General features: G+C 37.4%; 3 protein-coding genes across 4 annotated transcripts; all 3 read right to left on the bottom strand.

The window, feature by feature from the left end:
* Positions 1 to 216: 216 nt before the first annotated feature.
* Positions 217 to 3,134, bottom strand: LOC110897099. The gene is made up of 3 exons (XM_022143986.2): positions 1,589 to 3,134; positions 1,228 to 1,505; positions 217 to 1,153 (listed from the first exon to the last, which is right to left on the bottom strand). Exons 2-3 carry the CDS (start codon positions 1,246 to 1,248, stop codon positions 602 to 604), a joined length of 573 nt encoding a protein of 190 aa, XP_021999678.1. The 5' UTR covers positions 1,249 to 1,505; positions 1,589 to 3,134; the 3' UTR covers positions 217 to 601.
* Positions 3,135 to 5,873: 2,739 nt separating this feature from the next.
* LOC110895865 (urease accessory protein D) lies at positions 5,874 to 9,630 on the bottom strand. 2 transcript variants are annotated; one of them, XM_022143233.2, is made up of 8 exons: positions 9,495 to 9,630; positions 9,361 to 9,426; positions 9,213 to 9,287; positions 7,905 to 7,949; positions 6,896 to 7,126; positions 6,624 to 6,706; positions 6,344 to 6,506; positions 5,874 to 6,130 (listed from the first exon to the last, which is right to left on the bottom strand). In XM_022143233.2, the coding sequence occupies exons 1-8, from the start codon at positions 9,591 to 9,593 to the stop codon at positions 6,017 to 6,019; spliced, it is 876 nt and encodes a 291-aa protein (XP_021998925.1). In that variant the 5' UTR covers positions 9,594 to 9,630; the 3' UTR covers positions 5,874 to 6,016. The 2 variants fall into 2 exon arrangements, with proteins under 2 accessions (XP_021998925.1, XP_035836901.1); XM_035981008.1 differs by having other exon boundaries at positions 9,378 to 9,426; positions 9,495 to 9,612.
* A 6,798-nt stretch (positions 9,631 to 16,428) lies between these two features.
* Positions 16,429 to 25,575, bottom strand: LOC110895866 (protein CHROMATIN REMODELING 4). Its single transcript, XM_022143234.2, has 10 exons — positions 24,985 to 25,575; positions 23,816 to 24,060; positions 23,467 to 23,568; positions 22,821 to 23,378; positions 19,681 to 22,239; positions 19,424 to 19,581; positions 19,104 to 19,218; positions 18,876 to 18,952; positions 18,570 to 18,750; positions 16,429 to 18,474 (listed from the first exon to the last, which is right to left on the bottom strand). The coding sequence occupies exons 2-10, from the start codon at positions 24,017 to 24,019 to the stop codon at positions 16,675 to 16,677; spliced, it is 5,754 nt and encodes a 1,917-aa protein (XP_021998926.1). The 5' UTR covers positions 24,020 to 24,060; positions 24,985 to 25,575; the 3' UTR covers positions 16,429 to 16,674.
* Between the last annotated feature and the right edge of the window lie 232 nt (positions 25,576 to 25,807).

Genomic DNA, 25,807 nt, shown 5'->3' with positions numbered 1-25,807 from the left:
TTTATTCTTTAAAAGCCTAATTCAAATTATCTAAGTTGTTGAAACTATGTTTGACAAAAGTCATGATGGAATATTTATGAGTATCCTGACCAGGATATATTCTCATGATATTTGATCAGAATATTTGAAATATTATATTAAGATTAAAAATTGAAACTACATTCAAACTAAACAACATATAACAAGATTTACAAAGTAAAAATAGACAATAATGGGTAGGGCCAAAAGAAGTTAGTTTATTATTAACATGGCAAAAGATTGTGCTCTTGGCTTCATCTCAAACCGAGACCTATCCACCAAAAAGCACAATTAGTCTTAACATATTTACTTAACAGTTGAAGGCTTCGTCTTGAAACCCAAGATCCCTCCACCTTCAACTATTAAATTGTTCAAAATAAAACATACTAAAGATTGATGACCAAGGGTTTCGTCCTGAAACTCAGGATCCTTCCACCTTTCGCCATCAAATTGTTCTAAGTGCAGGAATGTAAATTGTTCAAAAGACAGAAAGTAAATTGTTTGTTAAAACCACAACCATCGAGATTAAAAAAGTGGGCTCCGGCCTAGGCATGAATATCCATCATTGCCCACTTCGCTGCTTTCAAGGAGCAACACCTTCTTCAACCGCAGCGTCTCCTCCAGCACCCGCACCAGCATCACCGTCAGGATTCTTCTCAGCATCGCCACCAGCATCAGCCGCCTCCTCTATCGCCTTGGAAGGCTCCTCACCTGCAGGCTTCGCAGGATACTCCACAGGATTACCCCCGAGATCCTTTAATTTCGCCTCCCAAGCATTAACATTCCAGGATGGGCATTCAAAGCCCATGGCTTTGGCCTCATAAGCCATCTTTAGCCTGGCTTGAAAGAGGGAAATTATAACAGACCCTTTAAGGCCCTCTCGGTAGGTGTTCATATCCTGCTCATATTGAAGATGGGCGGCATCTAGCTTGGCTTGAGCATCTTGGTTGGCCTTGTTGATGGCGGCTTTACCTTCCTGAGTCACAGCTTTGAATTTGTCCTCGTAATGTTGTGACTTGGCGGCGGCTATCACTCCCTGATCAGCGATGGTGGTCTCTGCTTTCTTCAACTTCACTTCCAGCATCTTGTTCAGTCCACAGCTTTCTTCATAAAGGCTTGTCAGGCGTTCAAGACCCTACAAACCAAGGAAACAGGTATTAACATATATAATCAGCATATGGCTGCAGGATGTAGGTTAAGGATATGTACCTGGTTAAGAAAGCTGGTCATAAAGCCACTGGATTCAAGGAACCCATGGTTTTCATAGGGGAAGGTTTCAGATGAAGTTGGAGAGTCCGTTTCCTTTCTTTTACGGGAGCTTGAGGCACACGGCTTGGTAACAGGAGAAGGCTTAGGAACGGCTGCTTTGGAGCTGGGTACCGATTTGGAAGTGGTAGAAGATTTGCTGGGTTCTTTCTTCACTTGGACAGAGCCAGAGTAGTTGTCCAACTCTTCAAGACCGAAGACTTATGGAATCTTGACTGGTGCTACATCACAGGGAAAAATCTAAATCTCTACCCTTATTTTATATTTAACTAATTAAATATGTAGAAAGTTATATGATCCTTACCATACATGTCAGACGAGGAATATTGGCTTGAACTTGGAAGGTGCAATGAAAAGGTTCTATCACTATCAGGCAACTGGTAGACCCTGTTAATTCTTTCTTCGGATTCTTCAGTGGGAGGAGCCAACTCTTTGAGGTTTGCTGCACAGAAATATAAGGATGTTAGTTCAGGATATGTCATTAGGATATATTTGGGGATATCTTAAAACCCTAAACCCTACCGGAGGTCAACCATTTCACTGGAAGGCTATCACCTTCGGCAATGGAGTCTCGTCTAACAAAGAAAATTTTTCGTTGCCACCCATCCTCGTTCCTAGTTACTTTGAGGATGAGGGGGTTGCTAAATGTTGAAAAAAGCAAGAAACGGTTGTTGCCGTGCGATCGGAGACGATAAGCAATCGGAATATCTTCAATGCAAAGGTCAGGGGCATGAAGGGACTTAATCTGGTTAAGCATGATGAGTACTCTCCAGACCATGGGCATTGTTTGGGCAAAATAGAGACCGGTGGTTCGAAAAAATTGCATGATGAATTCTGTAAAGGGATATCAAAGGCCAAGAGAGAACGGGTATGCCGAAAAGCAGATCCATTCTTCAAACGATACATCTGATCGGATGCTCCGGTCGAACGGACGAATCACCGCCCTGTCGAAAAAAGCGCCGGAAGCTCTCAGTGCGGCGATGTCAGCGTTGTCGAAAGAGCATACCTCCTTCTCAGGGTGTTTTAGCAGGTTCTGGTTAGTGAACGAAGAGGTGGATTCGCCGGAATGTGATCGGGTTCTGGTGGCCATCTAAGAACTAAAGCAGAGAGAATCTTGAAAGAAAAGGGAAGAGAAAGTACCTGATAATTCTGAGGAGGGTGGATGATTATCAACAAGAAAGTGAGAAGATATAGGGGCGAAATAGATAGGCATCGAGTATAAACTGCGTGGGAAGTTGCACACTGTCACTTCAAGCGTCTCTTCATCTTAATTTCCTCGACATATGCGATAAGTTTTAAGATATATCCGTTAGAATTTAGTATTCCAACAGATATATTTTGGGGACAATTGTTATGGGTGGTTTACTGCACATATATCCTGAATTATATTCTGGTTCTATTACTTTTGATTGTAATCAGGATACCAGATCAGGATATTGGTAACATCCTGATGTAGTATTCTGGTAATGACTAATTATTCACGTGCAGATTAGCAAGGCTTGCCTATAACGTTCAAATGGACTGCTTCTCCTGAAGACTCGGACTAAGTTGTTGAGAAGAGAACGTTGAACCGCAAAGAAGGGGTCTCCAACGTTCAAAGGGGAATATTTGAAGCATCCCCCATTTTTAGGATAGTTTGTTATTTCTTTTACTATATAAAGGAGTGATCCGATCGATAAGACACACAACTTTTTACACACACTTTTGCTCTCTACTAGCTGCAATTACTCGCAACACATACACTTACACTCGAATCTCATTGTAACACTTAGTTGATCCGCATCATATCTTGCACTGTATCCTGAAGTTTGAAGTAATAAGAAGAACAAGGCAGCTGCGATTGTCAGCTCCCGAGGTTTTGTGCCGGCGATCTAGATTTATCAAGGGCTTTCCTCGTATATCTCGTGTCACCCTTTACTTTTTTGCTCATTGTTTGATTGTTGATATAACTCGATATCCTGAGCTATATCCTGAAAACTATTTTTGTAAACAATATAATCAGAATATTTTTTAACACACATTCTTAGCACACTACCTCGCTTAACTAATTTGATCACTAAATTGATTCAGTAATTTTTGACCAAAACAATACCTACACCTAGATTAATTTTGTTATTTTGATGTATTGTTGAAACAATGTTGTCTTTTATTTGAAATCTTTGTATGACATTTAGTCTTGAAATGAAATTGGAATTTAATTTATATTGTCATATAGTGTTATGAAGTCTCTTGCAATCTCATTTTCGTCCCATCCCGATATTTCCGTCATCGGTTAGGGTGCGACAACATGGGCGTGTTTGGCCTTTTTTTTTGTTTTGGCGTGTTTTAGATCACGTTGTTGGAGCAATTTTTTGGCCAATCACATTTGAGCTTCCTTTTTTTGGCCACTAGATTTTTTGGTTGGTTTTTTATTTATATTTAATTCTCTACACCCTTTTAACATAATGCCCACATCCCCACTACAGCCATTTTAGAAAAATGCCCAATAATGCCCCTTGCTGACTCTACTGCCACATGACTGAAAACGCTCAAAGGTGACGGCATTATTCACCCTTACCACTACGCATGGTCTCACATAATTAGGTAAATAGGTCTAGTAATTCTAAATTGAATCTTTTTATCTGTTTGAGGTAAATTAGAAGAGGAGGCAATCTTGACCCAAAGCCTTCCAAGTGGGTCAATTTGGGTTATTTTTAAAATTATATGGGTTGGTTTGGGTAAGATATTTTAACTAAATGGGTCACAATGGGTCACTTGAAATTCCATCTTGTTATTTTCGGGTCAAAGCGGGTCGACAACATTAAAGAAATGGGTTGATGTGGGTTAGTGTCTTAAAGAAACGGGGCAGGTTTCGGGTCGGGACGAGTTTCGTACCGTTTCGACCCGTACCGTTTCGACACGAACCGTTTCGAGGCGAACCGTTCCGAATTGAACCATTTCGACCCGTACCGTTTCGACGCGAACCGACCCGTACCATTTCGACCAGTACCGTTTCGAATCGAACTGTTTCGACGCGAACCGTTTCGACCGGTACCGTTTCGAATCGAACAGTTTTGACGCGTACCGTTTCAACGCGAACCGTTTCGACCGGTACCGTTTCGACGCGAACCGTTTCGACCCGTACCGTTTCGACCAGTACCGTTTCAACCAGTACCGTTTCGACATGTACCGTGTCGACGCGAACCGTTTCGACCCGAACAATTATGTTTTGCATATACATACATACACACAGGATGCAACTGTACGCTTTCGTTTTCACCTTCGCTCACTTCATATTACAGAAACAAACAAACTTACACAGTTACACATATGTCTATATCTATAAAGAAACTTCACCTTCGCACACTTCATATTACAGAAACAAACTTACACATATGTCTGTATCTATAAAGAAACATATGTAATAAATGCAAAACTTGGTACTGTAACATTTGGTATTTTGCACTTATATAAATGCAAAACATAATTGTTGTGTTGCAAAAAAAAACATTTTTTTAACCGACCCGACCCGACCCGAAACCCGTTGCAACCCGAACCCGTTCCGACCCGAACCCGTTCCGACCCGAACCCGTTTTGACCCGAACCAAAACAACCCTTTTTTAATTGACCCGTTTTGACCCGAACCCGTTTCAACCCGAACCCGTTTTGACCCATAACCCTACCCGACCCAACCCGACCCATTTGCCAGGTCTAAAAATGGGTAATGGGGTTACAAAGCCACAATTGGGTTTATTGAATCTGGGATTTGGGTTATTAAATGAGTTTATATAATATGGGTATGCTAATTTTGAGCTATCGAAATTAATTTGAATTTACTTTTACTTATTTTATTGAGCTAAAATTAGTCATTTCACAATTTTATAAAAACATTATATTTTAAAAGTCACTAGAACAAAACAAAATATGCTTAAATTAAATTATAATAAAAAAAATATGTTAAAATCACTATTCATCCCTACACAATTTATTATTTTAAATATAGATTTTAATACTTTAATATATAAAATAAATTTTTTAGTGAAGTTTTCATTCCAATCACCAGGGCAAATTACATAAGGATGGCAGGGAGACGAGCAACAAACTATGCCGCCATCCCCTTGTGAATATAATAATAGGATAACATTTATACATATTTTTTCCTGTCTAGAGATTTTTTCCATTCGAAAAACCCAGGAGTCAGTCGTTCGAAAATCATATCATACATAACATATATACGCTTAACCCTAACTTTGTCTCTATGATGGTTAGGCACATTGTCAATGTGAACATCATGTTAAGGGAGTGGGTGATAGGATTACATGGTCAGAAAACGGATTTGTGAGATAACAGTAACATGCGACTCTGGGTTGGGTTGACATGTAAAAATAATTCCATTTAAAACAACCTTTTATATACAATCAATTCATGGTATATACAACCATGAATTTCGCCCAGTTTACTTATAAGATGATCAAGTCAACCTATATCCCCATTTATAAGTAAACGGGGTGAAATTGCTACCTCTTATCTATGAATAAAACTTTGACCGTCTCTAGGGTCCCAGGTATGTAACATGATTCATCATTAAACCAATAGAATACTGCAATAGGTTTCATATGATAATGTCACTTGTCTCAGTTTCCATTATAAAATCGCATCTTATAATATTGAACATCCAGACAAATAACAATGAAAGAAATTATAGTTGACTTACAGAGGGTGTGCGAGATGGATCACAATGAATTTGCAAAATCTAGTGGTACGGGCACAAACCAATCAATGGTTCCAAACCAGCCAATTGACTACGAAGAAACCCGTAGACTGATTCTGTTGTTGTGGCAGCTATTCTGACAACACTACCGATTCCCTGCAGTTGTAAACACATTAGAAAATAAGATCGTTTGTCCAATTAGATGATAAACGAACATACACATTAATGAACAGTGTTAACAACCAGATAAATGAACACATAAACAGAAGTCATAAGTTGCATAAAATTGAGTAGGCCAGGCTTGGAAAATACAAGTCAACAAAGAAAAGCATAGTTAACTGAAGAGGTCAAAGTCAACGCCAGAAGTACCTTTGGACCAAAGGAGTTACAAGAAGCGACAAGGGGTGGCTTTGTATAGCCATCACCATTAATTGCTTTAGTTCTTCCCCCCATAGATGGAGCATGTAGTTGCTCTGACATTATCTTCTTCACATCTTCTTGAATTTGGTTTTGTATGTGCTTCAACTTAGGCCTAAAAAATAACAATAAACTTGATTCATGAAACTTCATAATACTATTGAGAAAAAAAAAAAAAAAAAAAAATAATTCCCAAATGACAAGATACGAGGCTTAGTGAGAATGATCCTACCCCAGCAAAATAACCATTGCAATTACTTGGTAATCTTGCATGCGTTCAGCGATACTCGTAACATTTCCGTTCTCAAGTAGTACCTGCATTCACATGAACCATAATAAATAGAGGTGGCAAAGTGATTATTGTGACTTAAAACCACAAAGATCAGATAACCAGTTTTATAAGGCACGTCTAACAGGGGTGCTATGTACCCAATAGCACATGCGTTATAAACACCTATCCTCAAAAAATAAGCAGACAGTGGCCTAAAGAAAAAGGAAAAATACCGTATCAAGAAATAGAGGCTTGGTTTCCATATATATATGGTTGGTGCTTTTATAAAGTATGAAATCCCATTTTTCTCCACTTTCATGACGCCCGCTAGTGATCCAATCAACAACCAGCAAGCTCGAGCCAGACATGATTCTGAACACTTGCTTTTGGGAGTATTTCGCAGTAGAAAAACATGTCACTGGATCTGGAATGACAACCAAAAGGCCACCATTGCCTATGCTTGCCTACTGCATTAAAAATATTGGGCTTGTTAACAATCTTTTAAAAACGAAAAAGTAGCGAAAAACAAATACCCTACTTTGAAAGTTCAAACCATGTATATTATCACAAAAACATGACGATCACATATAGTATAGCCCTTCAATCTAACGGTTAAGAAATACCTGCATTGATAAGTACTATATTTTATTTAAAGGAATGTATGTGCGTGACTGTGTGCATCTGGGTGGGTTTGTATATATATAGACAGATATAGAACTAGAGGAGGGTTCATATGAGAAGACAATTTTTGTAAGAATAAGAAGAATAAGTTTTAAACCAATAGAAATCCTTCATTTTACTTCATTTGATATGTGTATTTAATGTTATTAATAAGGACATATAGGTAAATTTCTAATTGTAATTAATTAGCTAACTAACTAAATTTGTAACTCACTTTTAAATAAACTATTTCAAAATAAAATAATTTAGGGTGAAGGACAATTTTCGACATGTGTAGGATAAATTTTAGTATATGTAGGATAAATTCTTAAACGTGTATGATAAATTTAGATATGCGTAGGGTAAATTTCGGAAAGTGTAAGACATATATGTAGGATAAATTTTGAAATGTGTAGGATAAACTTCTTTTTTGCTTTATTAATGAAAGATAACATAATTAATGGGAGGAGTTATAAACTATTTAATGTTTTACCATTATGCCCTTTCTTCTTTTTCTTCTTACATTAAATTTCTTCTCAAATGAACCTTCCCCGAACTAATATGCACTACTTATTCTCTTACCTCCATAATTTGCTCAGAGCACTTCAAGGCCACCGATTTATACACCTATACAACAATGTTACTCGTTAGAAATTGAGGGAATACCAATCAACATTATTCAAGTAGATTTTGTCAAAACAGATTCATCTTTGACTTAACTGATCATAGTCTAAAGAGGTATATTCAAAATGTCACAAATTATCAATTTAGTGGGTTAACAAGTTATCCAAACGTCACAATTTAATCATAGTTGTCAATAGCGAATACTGGCCAATAGTGACAAGCTACCTATATGCTACGTAGCGATAGCGCCTGCTATTTCATGTTTAGCGATAAAGTAGAGAAACAGATCATACATGTTATCGAGCAGTGAGATGAGGAAAATACATAAAACTACATGTCATAAGACCAAACCTGAGGTATAGAGTAGTGGAGATGAGAAAAATAAATAAATAAACTAAACAAATTAAAAAAAAATGTTGCTATTTATCACTATATAATATATCGCTACATATGACCTATACGCTACCTAGTGCGCTATAGCCGCTATTGACAACTATGAATTTATGGATTTGGTACCTATGCCATACAACTGTGACACAATTGAACAAAATCCTTTGAGTTGTAACTTGTAAGAAATACCTCCAACCTTTTCGTACGGGTAAAGATCATCTTATTAACCACAAAAAACATAACAATCAGGGGTTGAAAACGTGTTAATTGTCAACACAAAAAAAGACTATTTGGATAACTGTGACACCTAGGGGTGCAAACGAGCCGAGCCGAGCCCGAGCTCGACCAGGCTCGGGCTCGAGCTCGGCTCGATTCGAACTTTGTTTTCAAAGCTCAAGCTCGGCTCATTGGTATTTTCTGAAGCTCGAGCTCGGCTCGACTCGTTTATTATCTATTAATTAACATATTAAATAAAAATAATATAAGTAATAGACTTTTTAGGCTTGCGAGCTCGATAAGTGAAGCTCGGGCTCTGGCTCGTTTACTAAATAAGCTTATTTTTAGGTTCGAGGTCGGCTTGTAAACAAGTTTAAATAAGCTCGACTTGACTCAGCTCATTTACACTAAGGCTCGACGAGCCTAACGAGCTTCACATGCGAGGCTCGAGCTCGGGCTTGATAAACTAACGAGCTTTATTTTAAGCTCAAGCTCGGCTCGGGCTCGATAAGGCTCGGCTCGTTTCGAGCTTTTTCTCGAGCCGATCGGCTCGTTTGCACCCCTACCCATATGGCAGTAATTCAAATTCTAGAAAACTGAGTATATTATAGCAAACACATGGTGTGCAACCAAAAAATGAATGAAGTAGAAGAAGCAAACCTTAGTAGATGCCTGAGTTGTCAAAACAGCAGTGCAATCATCTTCAACAGTAATGTCAAAGGAGATACAATCGCCCTAAGTCACAAGAAGCATACATCATGAATAAAAGAAAACTAATTGGCTGGGCTGGGTAAGTGTAAAAGCTTACCGAAACAATGCCACCACCATAAGTGAGAGTGTAGATCCAGACAGCATCAATTTCTGAACGCCCAGCCTGCAAGATGAAACAAAATGTGAATAAAAGAATTGAAGTGAAAAGTTGTTGTTTGTTTGTTACCTTACCTTAGTGGGAACGATGAACTTGAGAGGGTACTTGGAGAAGCATCGGGTTACGCTGGACTTGCCGCTAACTCTCTCCACTGCTAACCTGCCGGTTTCCATCTTCACGATTGAGTCAACTGCGCCCTTGTTGTTTAGCAGATTTATCCCTTATGTATTACCTACTTTACACTCTGAGTCCCTCCAATTACATTTACATTGAATTCCATGTGACTCTCTTTCCGTAAAAGGGAAAATAACGAAAATAACCTTTGAGTTTACTACTTTACGAAATTAAACACTTAACGCGTCAAAGGATTCCTGAAAAACAATGCACTTTTTTGCATCTAGCCAGAACGCATAAACATTACCCAATAGTAGCGTGTAGGAATTCCAACACAGCGTCTTACAGGTGTATTGGCGCAGCCTTTCATAGTCTTGCGTCTGATCCATGACGCATCAGACGGCTCTTATGCAAGGGTTTTGGTCCTATGTCCCTGTCAGGTGGACCCGGTAGGGGTATAGTGACGTAGTTGATATCGTCATAGTCAAACAACACAAATATATAAATGCACAGCGGAAGCAAAAAGATAGATTTATTTCAACCAAACAAATGTAATATCCAAGTATCACAATGTAGCTGAAATAGATCCACAGGCGGATCACAATAAAAAGGAAAACTTGTTCAACAGATAATGGCATCCCAAGCTTGCGAGACTCTAACGATGCTAAGGAGTAGCCAGCCTATTACGTGTAGAACTTGCATTTAATCTTTTTGGGGAAAATACGTCAGTTTACACTGGTAAATACAATTTAACTGACTCATTTTGAAAATATTTAAAAATTTATTTGAATGCACGCGGCACAAAACATTTTTATAACTTGGAGTAATTAATCAAATTTAATCTTGTAAAAGAATTACATGTTTGTTATGCGTTTAGTCGCCCGGTTCGTGCCGGGTTTAAGATTAATAGACACACCACATAGTGTAAAACCGTGGTTGGGAAACCAACGGCTACACTTAAATTATATGGACACATTGTCAGGTGTACGCCTACACCCGCGTGTCAAGGTCGTGGCCATTTCATGAATGATGCCAAGGATATCCGGGACATGGTCATTAAACTCCCAAAGGCGTAAAACAAACAAAACCAATTTTTAAACGGGTCATATTGATAATACTCAACTACTAATGAGTTAAGGTCAATTGCCCGACCAAGCGGTATTTTATATACCGTACCCCAAGCCCGTATAAGGGAAAATAAGTTAAAAGTATTTACCTGAGCAAGTACAAACCACAACAATCAAGTGCAAGTTTCTTTTACCGGGCCTCCTAATCTGGAACGAAGGTTTATAATAACCTATTAGAATCCTAACGGGTCTTTTAATTTAGCCTAAGCTTAGACCGGTTAGTTTTCAAGTATAATTATGGTTTAATCGCATGAAAGGCGAAAACCGGGATGGAATGTGATTTAGACCCAACAAGCTTGGAGACTTGTATAACATAGGTAAACAAATTACATTCTGGATTTTGAGACAAAACTGATATGGTTTGACCCGTTTAGGCTAAAATGTGTAAACTAATTACATAAGCCGATCCGAATGCGTAAAGTGCGTAACGAGTAACCTTAAGAGTCATATACAAGTTTCTGAAGTTAATATGCTTAAAATATGTTGTGATATCAGAATGATACCTTCCATTATGCCCCAAATGGTTAAACCAAAACTATGCCTCATAAGGGCATTTTGGTCATTTTAAAGGGTGTAAAAGAGTTTAAATAATAATCTGAGTTACAGATCTGATTAAATTAGTAAATATACTTAATTTACTAAGTCATAACAGTAGGGTATCAAATATATGCGAAATTTATTAGTTATAACCATTTTATGCACTGAAAGGGCATTTTGGTAATTTCACATAAGTCAAAAAGGTCAAAACTGGAAACCTGAGTTTGGAACTTTAACTTACTGTTATAATATGAAAATTTACTGAATATATCAGTAGGTATCAACCTTTATATATATAAACTAGTTTTGATACATACTATGTCGTAAAAATGCCTAAAAAGGCGATTTGGAGCCATTTCCGGGTTTGGTATGAAAAGCTGATATTTTAATAATCCCAGAAGGCTCAAAATAATATATTTATCATAATGAATCAGTAGAAAAAGGTTTGAGGTCAATAGGGTTTACAAAACTCATTTTATAGCCAAAAGGGCAAAACCGTCATTAACCGAATTAATCTTAGAACACTAAGTTATGCTCAGCCTAAAAATAAATAAAAATCTTTAAAAATCCCAAAATATTATTTTATAATAGTAGGTATAAAGTTTTGTATAAAAATCGGGTTTAGATAGGCTATAAGCAATTTACGCCATTTAAATGATAAAGAAGCTCTTAATTAATTACGCTAATGAGCATAACTTTAATTCTAGACCTCAAACTGATCTCAAATTTTAGGTGCAAGTTTATAATTCAATAACTAAGGTGTCTACCCTTTTACATTTTTAAAAAATCATAATTTAAGGTCATTTGGGCATAATGGTCAACATATAAGCGATTAACGGAAACATGCATGTGAATAGGATTTCTAATGGACCAAGTTGTATAATCTCAGAGATTTATACTAACATGTAAATAGGTCCAAAAGAAGCTCTAAGGCAATCCTAAACTTGCCTTATATGGGTCAGAACTGAAAGTCAAAGCAGGAGTCAAACTATGCGACTTTCGGTTCCGAACCGAGCCTATACTGAAAATTGTCGAGTTGAACATGTTGAGACATGTTCTTACATTAATTACCAAGTTATTTTAATGATCAAACAGGTTGCATGTGACCTACATTGCTAATTATGCATTAATTTGAAAATAAGCATTCTGTTGACTTTTTAAGATAAGCTTTGACTCGACAATTAACATAGTTAGAGTGGGAATCTGGAAATACCCTTTTAAGGGTTTGTTACCCACATAATTACCTACTCAAAGGTATTTTTAATTCGAGATATTACTGAGTAATTATTGACTAATCTCGAAGTCAAACCTTAACTACGACGGTTTGACTTTTAGCTAATCAACTAAGCTAAAACGAATTTAGAAAGGTTAAGGACACTTACAAAGGTCCTAATTATGATTAGGGATCACTAGGAAGGTTGCTTGATGTCCAGGAAGCTCCAGAAAGCAAGTTGTAAACTTTGAAAAATGGATGCACCAAATGTTCACAACTTAGAGCCCCTTATATATTGATTTTAATCTCCTAAGATGATGCCACCATGGTCTATGATTGTTACCAGATGAAGACAAGTGCCCCTACTGCATGAAAAACCATTGGAGAGGCACCTGGTATAAGAAAACAAGAGTTTTAAGTCGGTTACAGACCTTAACAGACAGCTGCAGGTTAAAACTGTCGCTGGCACTCTGACGCGGGCCGCGTAAGCCCATAAGGGGCTCTTACGCGGGCCGCCTGGCCTGTCAGAACCAGCCAAACAAGTTTTATTCTTTGCACTTTTGGTCCCTGGTCCCTTGTAACGTGGTTTTAAGTCCCTAAATTGCAGTTTCAGCCCTCTAACCTTATTTTTAAGGGTCTTGGGACTCTTATTAACTTAGTTAATCCTTGACCAACTTTGTAACCACTCACAAGGCCTTAAAATTCAACGTTGATGCTTTTAACTCTTCGTACACGAATTTGATCATAACTTTCTCATACGATAACGAAACTTTATGAAATTTTAACCACATATTCTAGTGAGTGTATTTTATCGTTACAAAGCTTCGGGTCTGCCAAAAGGTCACTCAGAGGTATACTTTGCACATGTTGACACTTTTAGCCCCTGTGGTTTGTAATTCCTCACTTTCTTTCATATTTAGCTTCGTATGATCCATGATTTATTCGTTTGAAGGTATAAACATTAAGTAGGGCTATTTTTGAATATATTTATCCAATGTTGACACTTTGGACCCTTATATTCGCATAGTTTCCCCGTTTGTCAACCTTAGTCCCTTTAAAGTATCCTTTCTCACGTTCAGAGCTTATGACACGTGTTTATACATTATTGGACATAAATTTTCAAGGTGTTACAGTCCCTCACGCGAAAATATAATTTTCTTTTTTCATTTTGTTTTAACCTTAACGCAATGCTTGTGATATTATGGTTTTGTTTTTGTTTTTTTTTTATAATTGTTTATTTATACAATATATATACATTGTTTCGTTGGCTTGACAATTTTTAACATACACCACATTTTTAACGAAGATGAGATGTTACGATTTCCTACTGTGCTTATTTTTTTTACTTGAAAATATTATGTATTTGGTATGAAATTATTTGTATATGACGTTTTTCTTAACTTAAAATTTTCAGGTATTATCCTACAAGTTATATGACTCGGGGTAAGCTTTGTATTCCGAAAAGTATGTGTGTTATGTAATTGTTCCATATAAACTTCAGTCTGGAAATGACAAAGCCGGTGGAACGTTCAGTCTTTAACATTTTTATTTCGTTATATATTTTAATTTCTTATGTTTTACTAGTCTAAAAATCTATAGAACGCTATCTATTGCAAAAAGAAGGTGTGTCATGTAATAGTTTCTTGTAAATTCAGAAATGAAAAAGCCAATGGAATCTTTAGTGTTTAACTTTTCTATTTTTATGTTATGTATTTTAGTTTCTAAATTCATAGATAGTTTTGACACAAATACTCTTATTTTAACCTTAACTAGGTTTTTTCACAATCATCGTATTGCGGCGAACTTATTTTGTTATTTAGTCTGTGTTTACATGTGTTTTGAAATACTACGAGGGTGTTGCGCACGAAACCGCTGACAAGAATAAAAAGAAGATATAGAAAAAAACACTAAAAGATAACCGAAAGAAAATCAACCAAAAAAATTTTATGGTAATGATTTATTCGTATGAAACCCGTGGTCAGAGATAAACAAATGGTACTGGGTACCGGTACTGAATTTCCCGAACCGTAAGATCTTAAGTACAATTTCGGTACCGAATTTTGGCGCCTACCGGTTTTTACCTTCATATACCGGTGCCGTAACCGGTATTTTCAGTATCGATATCAGTTGGCACCGAGCTCATCCCTACCCCTGAAACTGAAAAAAAAAATCATTAAAAGTCGAAGAAAATCAACAAAAAAAGTTGCACGATAACGTATGATCAGAGATGAGCAAATGGTATCGGGTAGAAGTACCGAATTTCCCGAACTAAAAGATTTTCAAAATCATTTCGGTACTGACTTTTGGGGTTTTCTGTACAAGGCTGGTGACGGTTTTTACCTTCGTGTATCGATAACTGTACCAGGCTGGTGCCGGTTTTTACCTTCACGTACCGATAACGAACCGAACCATACATGTATTTTCGATACAAGTATCAGTTGACACAAAGCTTATTAAAAGCAAGGAAATAATTATTATTATAATATCAAAATAATAAAAGTATTAAAAACTATATATATATATATATATATATATATATATTACTATAATATTAAAAACAAAGTTACTATTCAAAAGATTGGAAAATTAATATAAAATAATAATAAAATAAAATAAGGATAATATATATTAAAAAGGTAAATAACATAAAATAGAAGGTTTATAAAACACAAAGATTATTATACTAAACAACATTTGGACGTGGTAAACAACGCCAAAAATACAATTTTTCAGCCATGAAACGTCGGTATGACATACATGTTTGTTTAACGCCAGCAGTCAAATTTATCGGTTTATTTGTAACGAGATGCTCCATTAGAGCGTGGTTTTTTCGGCACCCAAAAAGATGGTTATGTAGATAACTTTCTTCTCGAAATGGTTATGATTTTGCAATCTTTAACGCCTATCCATGGAGTAACTATTTTTGTGAGAGCACGTATTTAGTGTATGATTGGCATCTTAAAAAAAGGAGTCAAACATAGGTTTTTCGTTGAACGGGTTTGTTTGGGCGTTCATGGTAATATTGTTTACTATATTAATTAGGGCCGACAAATCTTGCCTTAACGGATTTAACAGGTATCTGACGATGCGAACAACACAAGTTCTACACATGAATACGACTCGTTTAACTACTTTCTATCCAATGTCTATAAAACAGTTGTATGTTTTATATACCAAGAAGGGGAATGATGGATCTTAACCTTCTAATTTTAATTATTTTTAAAAAAGTGAAAATAACATAATTTACTTTTCAGTAAACAAATTTAATCGTGTATACAGATTACCCATTGTCAGCCTTAATACTAATGTTCAGATTTATAATCTACATTCGTTTTAAAATACTTGTATAATTATTCTTTCATAAAACAAAACGTGATTAAACATGAGTCGTTCCTTCTAGTGTGTGGAATATTGGCGGGAAGTAACACTATTGTCAATATAGTCAACGTGTACGCTCCATGTGATGTGGTAAGAAGAAGAGCTCTATGGGACGAATTAAAAGCAATCAAAGAAAGTACTAATGCTGGTCTTTGGATAATGGTCGGGGACTTCAATGAAGTCAGAGACGAGGAAGAAAGAATGTCATCCAGGTTTGACATCCAAGGAGCATTGATATTCAATAAGTTCATAGCTGAAGCTGGGCTCATAGAATATCAGATGAGGGGATATAAGTACACGTATATGTCGGAGGACGGGAAGAATCTAAGTAAGATAGATCGGATACTCGTTTGAGATTCCTTTATGGAAAAATGGACGGGGCAAGATTTGAAGTTCTAGGGCGGTATTTGTTGGACCATTGCCCTACACTACTCTCTTGTGCAAAGGCAGATTTCGGTCCAATACCTTTCAGGTTTTACAATACCATGGGGATGAAAAACGTAACCAACTCTTTATTTATTTTAATTTTAATAACAGGGGCATTATGGTCATTTTAAACAAACTAACAAAATAATTGGATGGCGTTAGTGAGGGTGGATTGCAATTATTACAAAAGCGAAAGTACAGGGACTGTTGATCAGAGATTTAACAAAGTTCTAAATGTTAACCAGTAACCATACATGCACAAACAAGCCAAGTCCTGCATCTAATTTCCAACTTGTTCAAGAAAAAACAGAAATATGATTTACTTCATGTATATTTCTAAGCTTTATACTACTTTACATGATTTAGAACCATCTATAAGTCTTGTATTTTACTACTTGATCCCGACAAATGCCTACAAAAATTGGAGAACCATAATATAACTCTTCAGGTTTCTTCATCTCATGGTGTCCCTTCAGATGAAACCTCCTCCTCCTCTGCTCCTGGATCACAAGCAGATGGCTTCTCGCTTGAATCCCTGCTTTCTGTCCTTTCCTGTAAGACTTGTAGGGTTGAGCTTGGTGGTGAAGATGGCGGAGCGACCACAGTCTGGTTGACAGGAGGCGCTGATGGTGGTGGTACATTGAGGTCTGGTTCGGTACCTGATGTTCCTGAAGTAGAAGCAAGTTCTTGAGGTTGATGGCTAGTTCCAGGGACATCTAACGACGATTGGTGGCCTGGCCCATGTGAGTGGCGGCGCTTCTTCTTCTTCTTGAATATCTGGCGCGGGTCTTCAGGCCGGTGAGGTGGCAAACCAGGAGGAATAAATGGAGGAATGGTTGGTGGTTCATCTTTGTATAACAAACGAACCGACTCTGCTATTGCAGAGATCGTTGGCGGCAGTTCAGGCTCCTGTGGTTGGGCAGGAGCGTCAACACTGCTACCACCGCCAACTGCTTTACGAAGCCAATGAGGTAACTTGTTTTCTGATGATCCACCACCACCGTCAGCCACCTCTTTTCCCTTCGGATTACCAATATTTTCACCTTTAGAACGATCAAGAGCCCCGCCACTATAGAAAAGATTTGGCATTTTTAAACCTACATTTTGCTGTGAATTAAACAAACCGAAGCCATTCAATCCAAGCGATCCCAAAACAAACGGGTGTGGAAGAACATGCTGCTCCAATCTATCGGAAGGTCCAGAAGCCGAGTCTCCAGAAAAGTTCATCGGAAATCTCTCAATATTCCATGTCGGGAAATGATCGTTTTCAAAGCCACGAGGATTTTGTTTCTCAGGAACTTTATCTTCCAATCCCAATTTCATATCGGTCAAATGGGGCTGAAAACCGAGTGGACCAGCAGCAAACCGGCTTTTATGCAATGCCCGTTTCATCATTCCATCAGAAATGTCCGGAAAAACTGGAGATTTCCCAGATTTTGAATCTTTTTGAGCCGGTATATCCAAGATCTTGAGTTGTTCTTCCTCCCATCTTGCCGCCAGGTCTTCTGCTACCCTAAATCTTGAAAATTTAAGCCTCGGGTCTTGAAGCATGGCCTCCCAACCACCACGCCCATGTCGACGCACACCAATCCACAAGAAATCTAGTTCATCTTCAGACCAAAAATCCTTGACAAGTTTCCTTTTAAGCGGATTGCCCGCACCAGAACTTGAGCCAGTACCCGTCCGCATCATTATATTCTCGAGGACTTTCCGATGATTTTCAGGCAATGATGCAAACATAGGCAGCATCTGACCCTGGCCCAAACCCAACATCGGGGGAGGAGGGCCCACATCCATTTCTTGATGATGATTATCTTTCCGGAATCTCAATTTGGGCAACACTGGGATTGCAGAGAAGTCACCAATGGATCTCCCCAAAGTTAGATTGGGAAACAAGTCTGGATGGGGATGTGAGATGTTCTGCTCCCGGGAGGGTAGTTTAGTCATATCAAAGGGTAAATGGGGCAATGTCATCATCTCGGGACGCAGATGCAACACATCAGCAGAGGTAAATGTTCTTTGCTCCTGTTCTGAGCTGGCATCTGGATGTTTAAATCTGGCCCGGGCTTTTGCAGGGGTCTCACCGGAAGGCCCAAAGTATGGGGCTAGATGAAATGGGAACTCAAGGCCCATTGTGTGCTTCTCTTGTCTACTGGAAAATCTTGAAGAGTTTCTATTAGCCGTCTCCATCAGCTTAGAGTTTGGAGCACATAGCCCAAGAACCGGAAGCAATCTCCCACTTTGCACCGATTCTTTTCCCTGTAAGAAAAAAAAGGTAGGTAGAAGATTATTACTATAACCATACTTAACGTGCTAATTATCTAATTAATGGATTAAGGTTTATGAGGTGGTACCTTGTCCCGCTTTGGATTAGGATCAGTCTTGCTCGTTGGCTTGTCTTCTTGGGCCTCATTTTGAGCATCAACGTTTGGTGGCTGGAGGGGACCCACACCATCATTTCCTTGAGCGGAAAGTGATTCCCTAAAAGCTTTCCTTTGAGCCAATCTATCTTTTTGTCTGGCTCGAAGCTTAGCACTATTAAAAAGAACACATCGTTTGTTATACTAGGCATAAATGTCTTTTTTGGTCGTTTTATTTGGTAATTGTAACCTAAATAAAGTTTGAAAAGATGGATATCTTTAGGAGGATACAAAACTCACAACTTAATTTTCAGAGCTTTTCCTGCAGGTGTATACTCACGTACTGGCTCTGGTTCCGGTTCCTCATCAGCACCATTCTGCAAAAATGTAATAATGCTTCGGTTTTAAGTTCTGAGGCATGATATAGTAAGGTGTTGAATAGGTAGTACATGCTCAAAATGTATGACTTACGGATGTGAGTAAAAACCAATCCATATGCAAAAAAAAATAATCAAAACCTAAAGTTACCTGATTTAATGTTTCGGTGGGTTGTAGAGCATATGCTTCCCTGTACGAAACGGCTTTTCTTACCCTTTTCCCACGACCAAGAGCTGCTTCTTCCTCACTCTGGTACTTTTCCCATCTACAAATATAAATGCATCAAAGAACTTCTTTCGGTTTAAAAAAAAATCACTAAATAGCTACTACTACGGTCGAGATTTTCTATAACCCATTTTAATTAAAGCTTCTTAAAAAATCAGACTTGATTAAACCGCCATTTACTTATAAATGTACCATTATATATTATCTCTAACGGGTCAAACATATAATTAGATTGTACCACTCACCTTACTCTCAGAAGCCTATCCCATTCATTTTCTTCAGCAATGTTTCCTGAACTATCCTCTTTCTTTTCTATATTTTGGGAGGCAGGACCCTCAACTAATGCTGAAGGTGACTCAGCTCCTCCTTGTTCTTCTGTTGGTTCGTCATTCCAATCCAGAGACTAATTTGAAAAATAACAAACAAAATCAAAGGATAAGAATTAACAATTTTTTTTTCATAAAATACAACTAGGCATACTTAAAAAGTGATTATATCGTACCTTCACTGACCCAAGCATATCATTTTCCAAATCTCCTTCACCGTTGTCAGTTGAAACAGCGTCGATGTTTGACCGGTCAAGCAACTTTAAAATAGCAGCTTCATCCCACACAATCTGAGTACTGCCAGCCGTGCATTTATCCTGGTACACATCACCCAAACCCCCAACCCGCCTTTTATTCTTGTGTTCTAAATCAACAGAAGCTTCGTCTTTATCCGCATTATTTTCACCCCCCGTATCTTTGGAAGAATCACTAAAAAGTTGCTCCGTTCCCCACTTTAAGATATCTTCAACCTCCTTTTGAGATCCAGATTTGTTAACAAAAAGATGATCTAACATCAATTTCTTCTTTGCAAGCTGCAAGATTCGTTCTTCGACACTAGCACGAACAACAAGCCTGTAAACGAGAAGTCTTTTCGACTGCCCGATTCTATGGGCCCGATTCATTGCTTGAATATCAGCATGTGGGTTAAAATCAGAATCATATATTATAACTGTATCAGCACTTGCCAGATTGATACCAAGCCCACAAGAACGGGTCGACAACAAAAACACAAACCGACTTTTGTCTTGATTAAACCGTGCAATTCTTAATTGCCGGTCAGCTATCGAGACCGACCCGTCAACTCTCTCGAATGCAGTCGGCCCAAATTCAATATTCAAATAATCTTCAAGAATATCTAAAAGCTTAGTCATTTGTGAAAATATAAGAACCCGATGGCCTTCTTTGTGCAGTATTTTAAGCATAGAATGAAGCAAACCAAGTTTAGCCGATGCTTTAATACGCATATCATGAAGAAATTCAACCGACCCGGATTCGGGTTCAGTTCCCGCGATAAGATACGGGTGGTTACAAACTTTTCTCAACTGCATTACAATATTCAGCATTGATTGTTGCGGGACCCCTTTTCCAATATTGCGTAAAACCTGATAATTCTTTGTTAACATGGCCCGATAATACTCGGCTTGAATAGTTGACAAGTCAACAGGAACAACCCGTTCAGTCTTTGGAGGAATATTCTGCATAGCATCTTTTTTAAGCCTTCTAAGCATATGAGGAGCCACAAGTTTCTTCAACTCATCGACTTTTTCGGCTGTTGTAAGATCACTAAACCTATCCTCAAATGATTTTAGAGACGGGAAAGAAGCGGGCTGCAAGAAATTTAGCAAATTATACATCTCTCCAAAGTTGTTTTGAAGTGGGGTCCCGGTTAATAACACACGATGTTGAAAAGAGAATGTGTTAAGCAAGCTAAAAAGCTTACTACCAGAGTTTTTAAGCCTATGACCCTCATCGACTATAAGCGTTTCCCATGGAATTTTACTTAAATGAGCCGAATCGGCCAGAATCATCTCGTAAGTGGTTAAAAGAACATTGAACTTGTAACTAGATGTTTTCATTGAAGTCAATGGATCATTTGCATGCCATTCGTACTCACGCATTAAAGCCCGGGCCCGCGAACAACCATGATATTCAACGACGTTTAGATTCGGAGCCCATAACGAAAATTCAGCCATCCAGTTCGGCATGGTGGAAAGTGGGACCAAAACTAAAGATGGCAGCCTAGCTTTAAATTCAAAATATAACGACGATAAAAAAGCGGAAGCGGATATCGTCTTACCCAAACCCATTTCATCAGCAAGGATCACATTTTTTGACTTTGACCAACATTTCCTCAACCAATTAAGTGCTTCTAATTGATGTGGGAATAACAAGCCTTTTAGCTCTTTAGGCTGCTCAATTAAAGTAATTACATCATTACCCTTTTCCTTAAACGTCTCGTTTTTAGCAGCCTCTTTCTCTAGTGTTTGTTGCTCAAAAAGATTGAACAAATCAATAAGATGAGACGATTTCATGACAACAGGTTCGTCTGTCTTTTCCCATGTGCATTCATCGTAAGGAAGGCCCGTCCACTTTACAAAAACATGCGAAGATCCATCTTTAGCAATCACCCGCTGTGGCACTTTCCACTTATCTTCAGAAATGTTAATCACTGTTCTTCCATATTTAAACTTGTAGTTGTCAAGTTTCCTTTTTGCTATAACTTTTAATTGCGATTCCGCTACCCATGTATTATGTAAATGAGATTTCCCAACCCATTTGACTAAAAACTCGTAAGACTCCTTTTTCTCATTACCATTGTTTTCTTCATCGATCTTATGGTCTTTAATTTCAAGAGAACTTGAAACACAGTTAGTGCCGTCTCCCCTTGGAATCTCTTCAGTTGGTTTTGCTAACTCATTGAAAGTTGAAGCAGAATCATCTTTAATTTTCTTGTCGGTTGAGGTGGGCCCAGGATCATCCATGGGTCGAGCCACCAAATCTACCACATTTTCTTCACTGCAATCTTTGGTCAATATATTCTCTGTGCCCTCATTGACTATTTCGGCATCTACAACATCTGATGCATTACATGTGAGATTTTCCGCCACCTGTCCAATATTGTTGTCAGGCACATTAAGATTCTGAGAAGACGACTTGTCGGCCTCTGTTGCAGACTGATTATACACAAAAGTTGTCTCGATGGCTATAATTCGACAACCTAAGACCCTATCAACCTGTAATATATTGGCAGAAAACAAAAAAAAGCATAAACCGTAATGGTCAAAAACTAGAAGGGTAATATACAGTAAATAACGAACTAAAAATAATAGTTAATTCTTGTGAGATCATTATACTATTAAATTAATCAACACGTGTGTGCTTAATGATTATTTTTCCATTTCTGGTGAAAATCGGCATCAACAAACACGTCGAATCATTGTATGATTCATAATGTGAACAATTATTGATTACCATGATTATAATGGTTCTAGTGAAAAAAAAAACATAGATAACGAGAGTAGCTGATTAGATTCCCGTCCATTTGTCTATAAATGGCTCCAAGCGGGTTATATCTTATCTCTAACGGATCAAATGGGCTAGGATAAAACTTTACTAAAAGGTTACAGGTAAAACATATCAAAATGCATACGTAAATTAATTCAACTGCCTAAATTGCTTTATCAAGAAAAAAGTTAATTATTATTGTAATGGTACAGTTTCGGTATCATATTTAACAAATTAATTATTTATAACAATTATAAACAAACGGATAAATGAAGCGCTTGCAGGCATTAAAAAACAATATCATTAATACCTCATCTTTAAACTTGACATCACAAATCTCACTTCCCATGTCGTCTTTTGACAAAGATTTTGCCTTTGTATGTTTAACTGACTTCTGCTTTGTTTGAGAACTGCTTGATGCCAAATGGGATTTACCATTTTTACCCTTATCAGTCTTCGGCTTTTTTTTAACTTCATCCGATGGAATTTTACTTTTACTTGTACTTTTTCTTTTTCTTTTCATGGATATCTTTCTGATACTTTCTATACCAAGAACGACTTTCTTCGTTGGAACATGATCCTCATCAGAATTTTCTTCATTCGTCTCTATCTCTGTAACCTTATTTTCTTCTTCATCAATCTGTTTCTCGTTTTTGACATTAGGGCTTGAAACCACCTTTTTCTCTTTCATCGTTTTTTTCTTCACAATCTTGTCGGCTTTGGCAGATTTATTTTTTATTTTAGATTTTTTACTTGTAACGTTAGTTTTTGTTCGCTTTGAGGAGGGATCTGAATCATCATCTACAGGCTCAACCGAACGATTATTAAGACAGCAGCTAGGGCAATTCCATTTCCCGTTCGGTATTTGCTTAACACGCGAAACAAAAGAATATAAAAGTAGTTAGCTTTCACTGAACAACTTTGATCATTAAATAAATAAATACACAAATTTAAACCTTAAGAGGCGGATCCAGACAAGCAATATGATATGTCTTGGGACAGCTGTCACAACAGAGCAATTCGCCACCAAGATCACAAATAGCGCATTCGTAGTAGTTCTGGCGGGAAAAACAAAGATACACAGATTATATATAAATACACGTGTTAACATACATAAGTAAGGTGCAACTGGATGTGTGTTTTAATAGTGGTTATGTGGCATTCAAACTGCTTATTTGACCCGTCAATATAATGAAATAATAAAAGAAAAAATTACAGGCGTAACGCACACACACACACACACACACACGTGCGTGTATACGTACGCTATCCAAACAATAAAATCCAATGTATAGGATAACTCACCCCATCATGTCCTTTTGCCTTTGACTTATCTTTTGGTGAAGTAGTCATGTGAGATTCTGATGGCACAGAATCCGTTGCGTTGCCATTGGGCTTGATTGGTCCAGAAGGAATCTTTTTCCGCTTACGCTTCTGAACCCAGTTTCCATTCATGATGTCACTGATTGATAACTCATTATTCTTCATCGTAACATCTGGATCCTTCATCTTGTTTTAAACATTTGCAAGTAACTGAACCCGCCAATTTGCTACATTAAGAAACATACAACAAAATATTGAAGCTCAGCACTAAACCTAAGGAAATCTAAGAACAACAAAACATGCCAACACTTTTAACCCAACAAATTTATATAATGAACGTTAAACCCGTGTTACCCTATCAAGCACGTACATTCATTAATCATTAGTAAACCCGAAACCCAAATCAAGAAAATCCCACTTAGGAAAACTGCAACAAGATCATTTTCGAGACTAAAACAGCAAACAGACATTTCAACCAATGCCCTAATTCATCAACACATAAAAGAAAACTGCGAACCATACAATGAAACACATTCACATTTAAGTTGCATATCAAAACGTATCAAGGTCAAAACTTTACCTAAGGAAATCCAAAAACAACAAAACATGACATCCATCAACACAAGATTTACGTAATAAATTTAAACAATGACCAGTCAAACCCATGTTACCTTATCAAGCACATACATTCATAAGTAAACCCAAAACACCAAATCAAGAAAATCCCAATTAGGAAAACCACAACACAATCAATTTCGGTACTAAAACAGCAAACAGACATTTCAACCAATGCCCTAATTCATAACCACATAAAAGAAAACTGCAAACTATAAAATGAAACACAATCACATTTAAGTTTAAGCTCAAAACTTTACCAAAACAAATCCAAAAACAACAAAACATGACATCCATGAACACAAGATTTACCAACAAATTCAAACAATGAACAGTCAAACCCATGTTACCATATCAACAACAAACACACATTTATCTTATCAATAAACCCAAAACCCCAAATCAAGAAAATCCAACCACAAAGAAACCAAATTTCAAGACCAAAACATCAAAACTCTTGAATCAAGCAACAAACAGCTGAAATTAACAACACCCACCAACCAATCACCCAAAAATTGAAGCAAACAACAACTTACAGTGACTGAAACAGTAGATCAAACTATAAAAGCCAAAAGGGTATTGTTCAAAATCGATTGAACCGGTAGATGGGCTTGTGTGTTTGGCTAGGGCAAGAATGAAAAGGGGGAAAATAGGGAATCGAAGGGGAGGTGTTTGTTTATATCATATCTCATAAATAGAGAGAAAGAAATTGGAATTAACACAACACCCAACACTCTGACATGGGTTTTTGTGACTCCGGAGAAAGAGAAAAAGACTCGACCTTTAACCAATCCCAGGTTGCCACGTGGAACGGTGAGGACGACCCACCCCCACCCAACACGAGCCCACTCACCCACTTCCCTTTTTTCACCTTCTCTTCTTCTCCTTCTTCCATGTCTACACAAAGACAGACACTGTGTTCTTCCATTCTTCTTGTCGTCATCATCATCATCTTCTCAAGTGTTTTGTTTGCAGCCTTTATATTTTTGAATCTTTTGTTTGTTTTGGAGGGTTACATTTGGAAACATGGGATTGTTCTATTTAAGGTGATTTGGACATGTATGGTAAGCTTAATTATTGAACTGTGTTGTGATCTAGTTTACAAGATTCAAAACACACATTTTCTTTCATAGTTTTTGTTTCCAAATTATACATTTTAAGCTTAATAAATTATTTTAAAATGTGTAATTTATGTTGGGTTATTTTTTGTATTGAAGTTTTGCTTCGTATGTGATCTTAATATATAGGTATGTAACTCTTCTTTAAATGACTATTTTGTACTATTTTATTTCATGGGATCTAGATTCAACGTTGTTTCTATTGTGATTCATTGTAATGTTGTTCATACTAGTTAGATTA

The sequence above is a fragment of the Helianthus annuus genome, chromosome 12 (genome assembly GCF_002127325.2).
Source record: "Helianthus annuus cultivar XRQ/B chromosome 12, HanXRQr2.0-SUNRISE, whole genome shotgun sequence".
Taxonomy (NCBI): Eukaryota; Viridiplantae; Streptophyta; class Magnoliopsida; order Asterales; family Asteraceae; genus Helianthus; species Helianthus annuus.
Note: the sequence above shows the minus strand (reverse complement) of the source record. Positions and strands in the feature narration are given on the sequence as shown.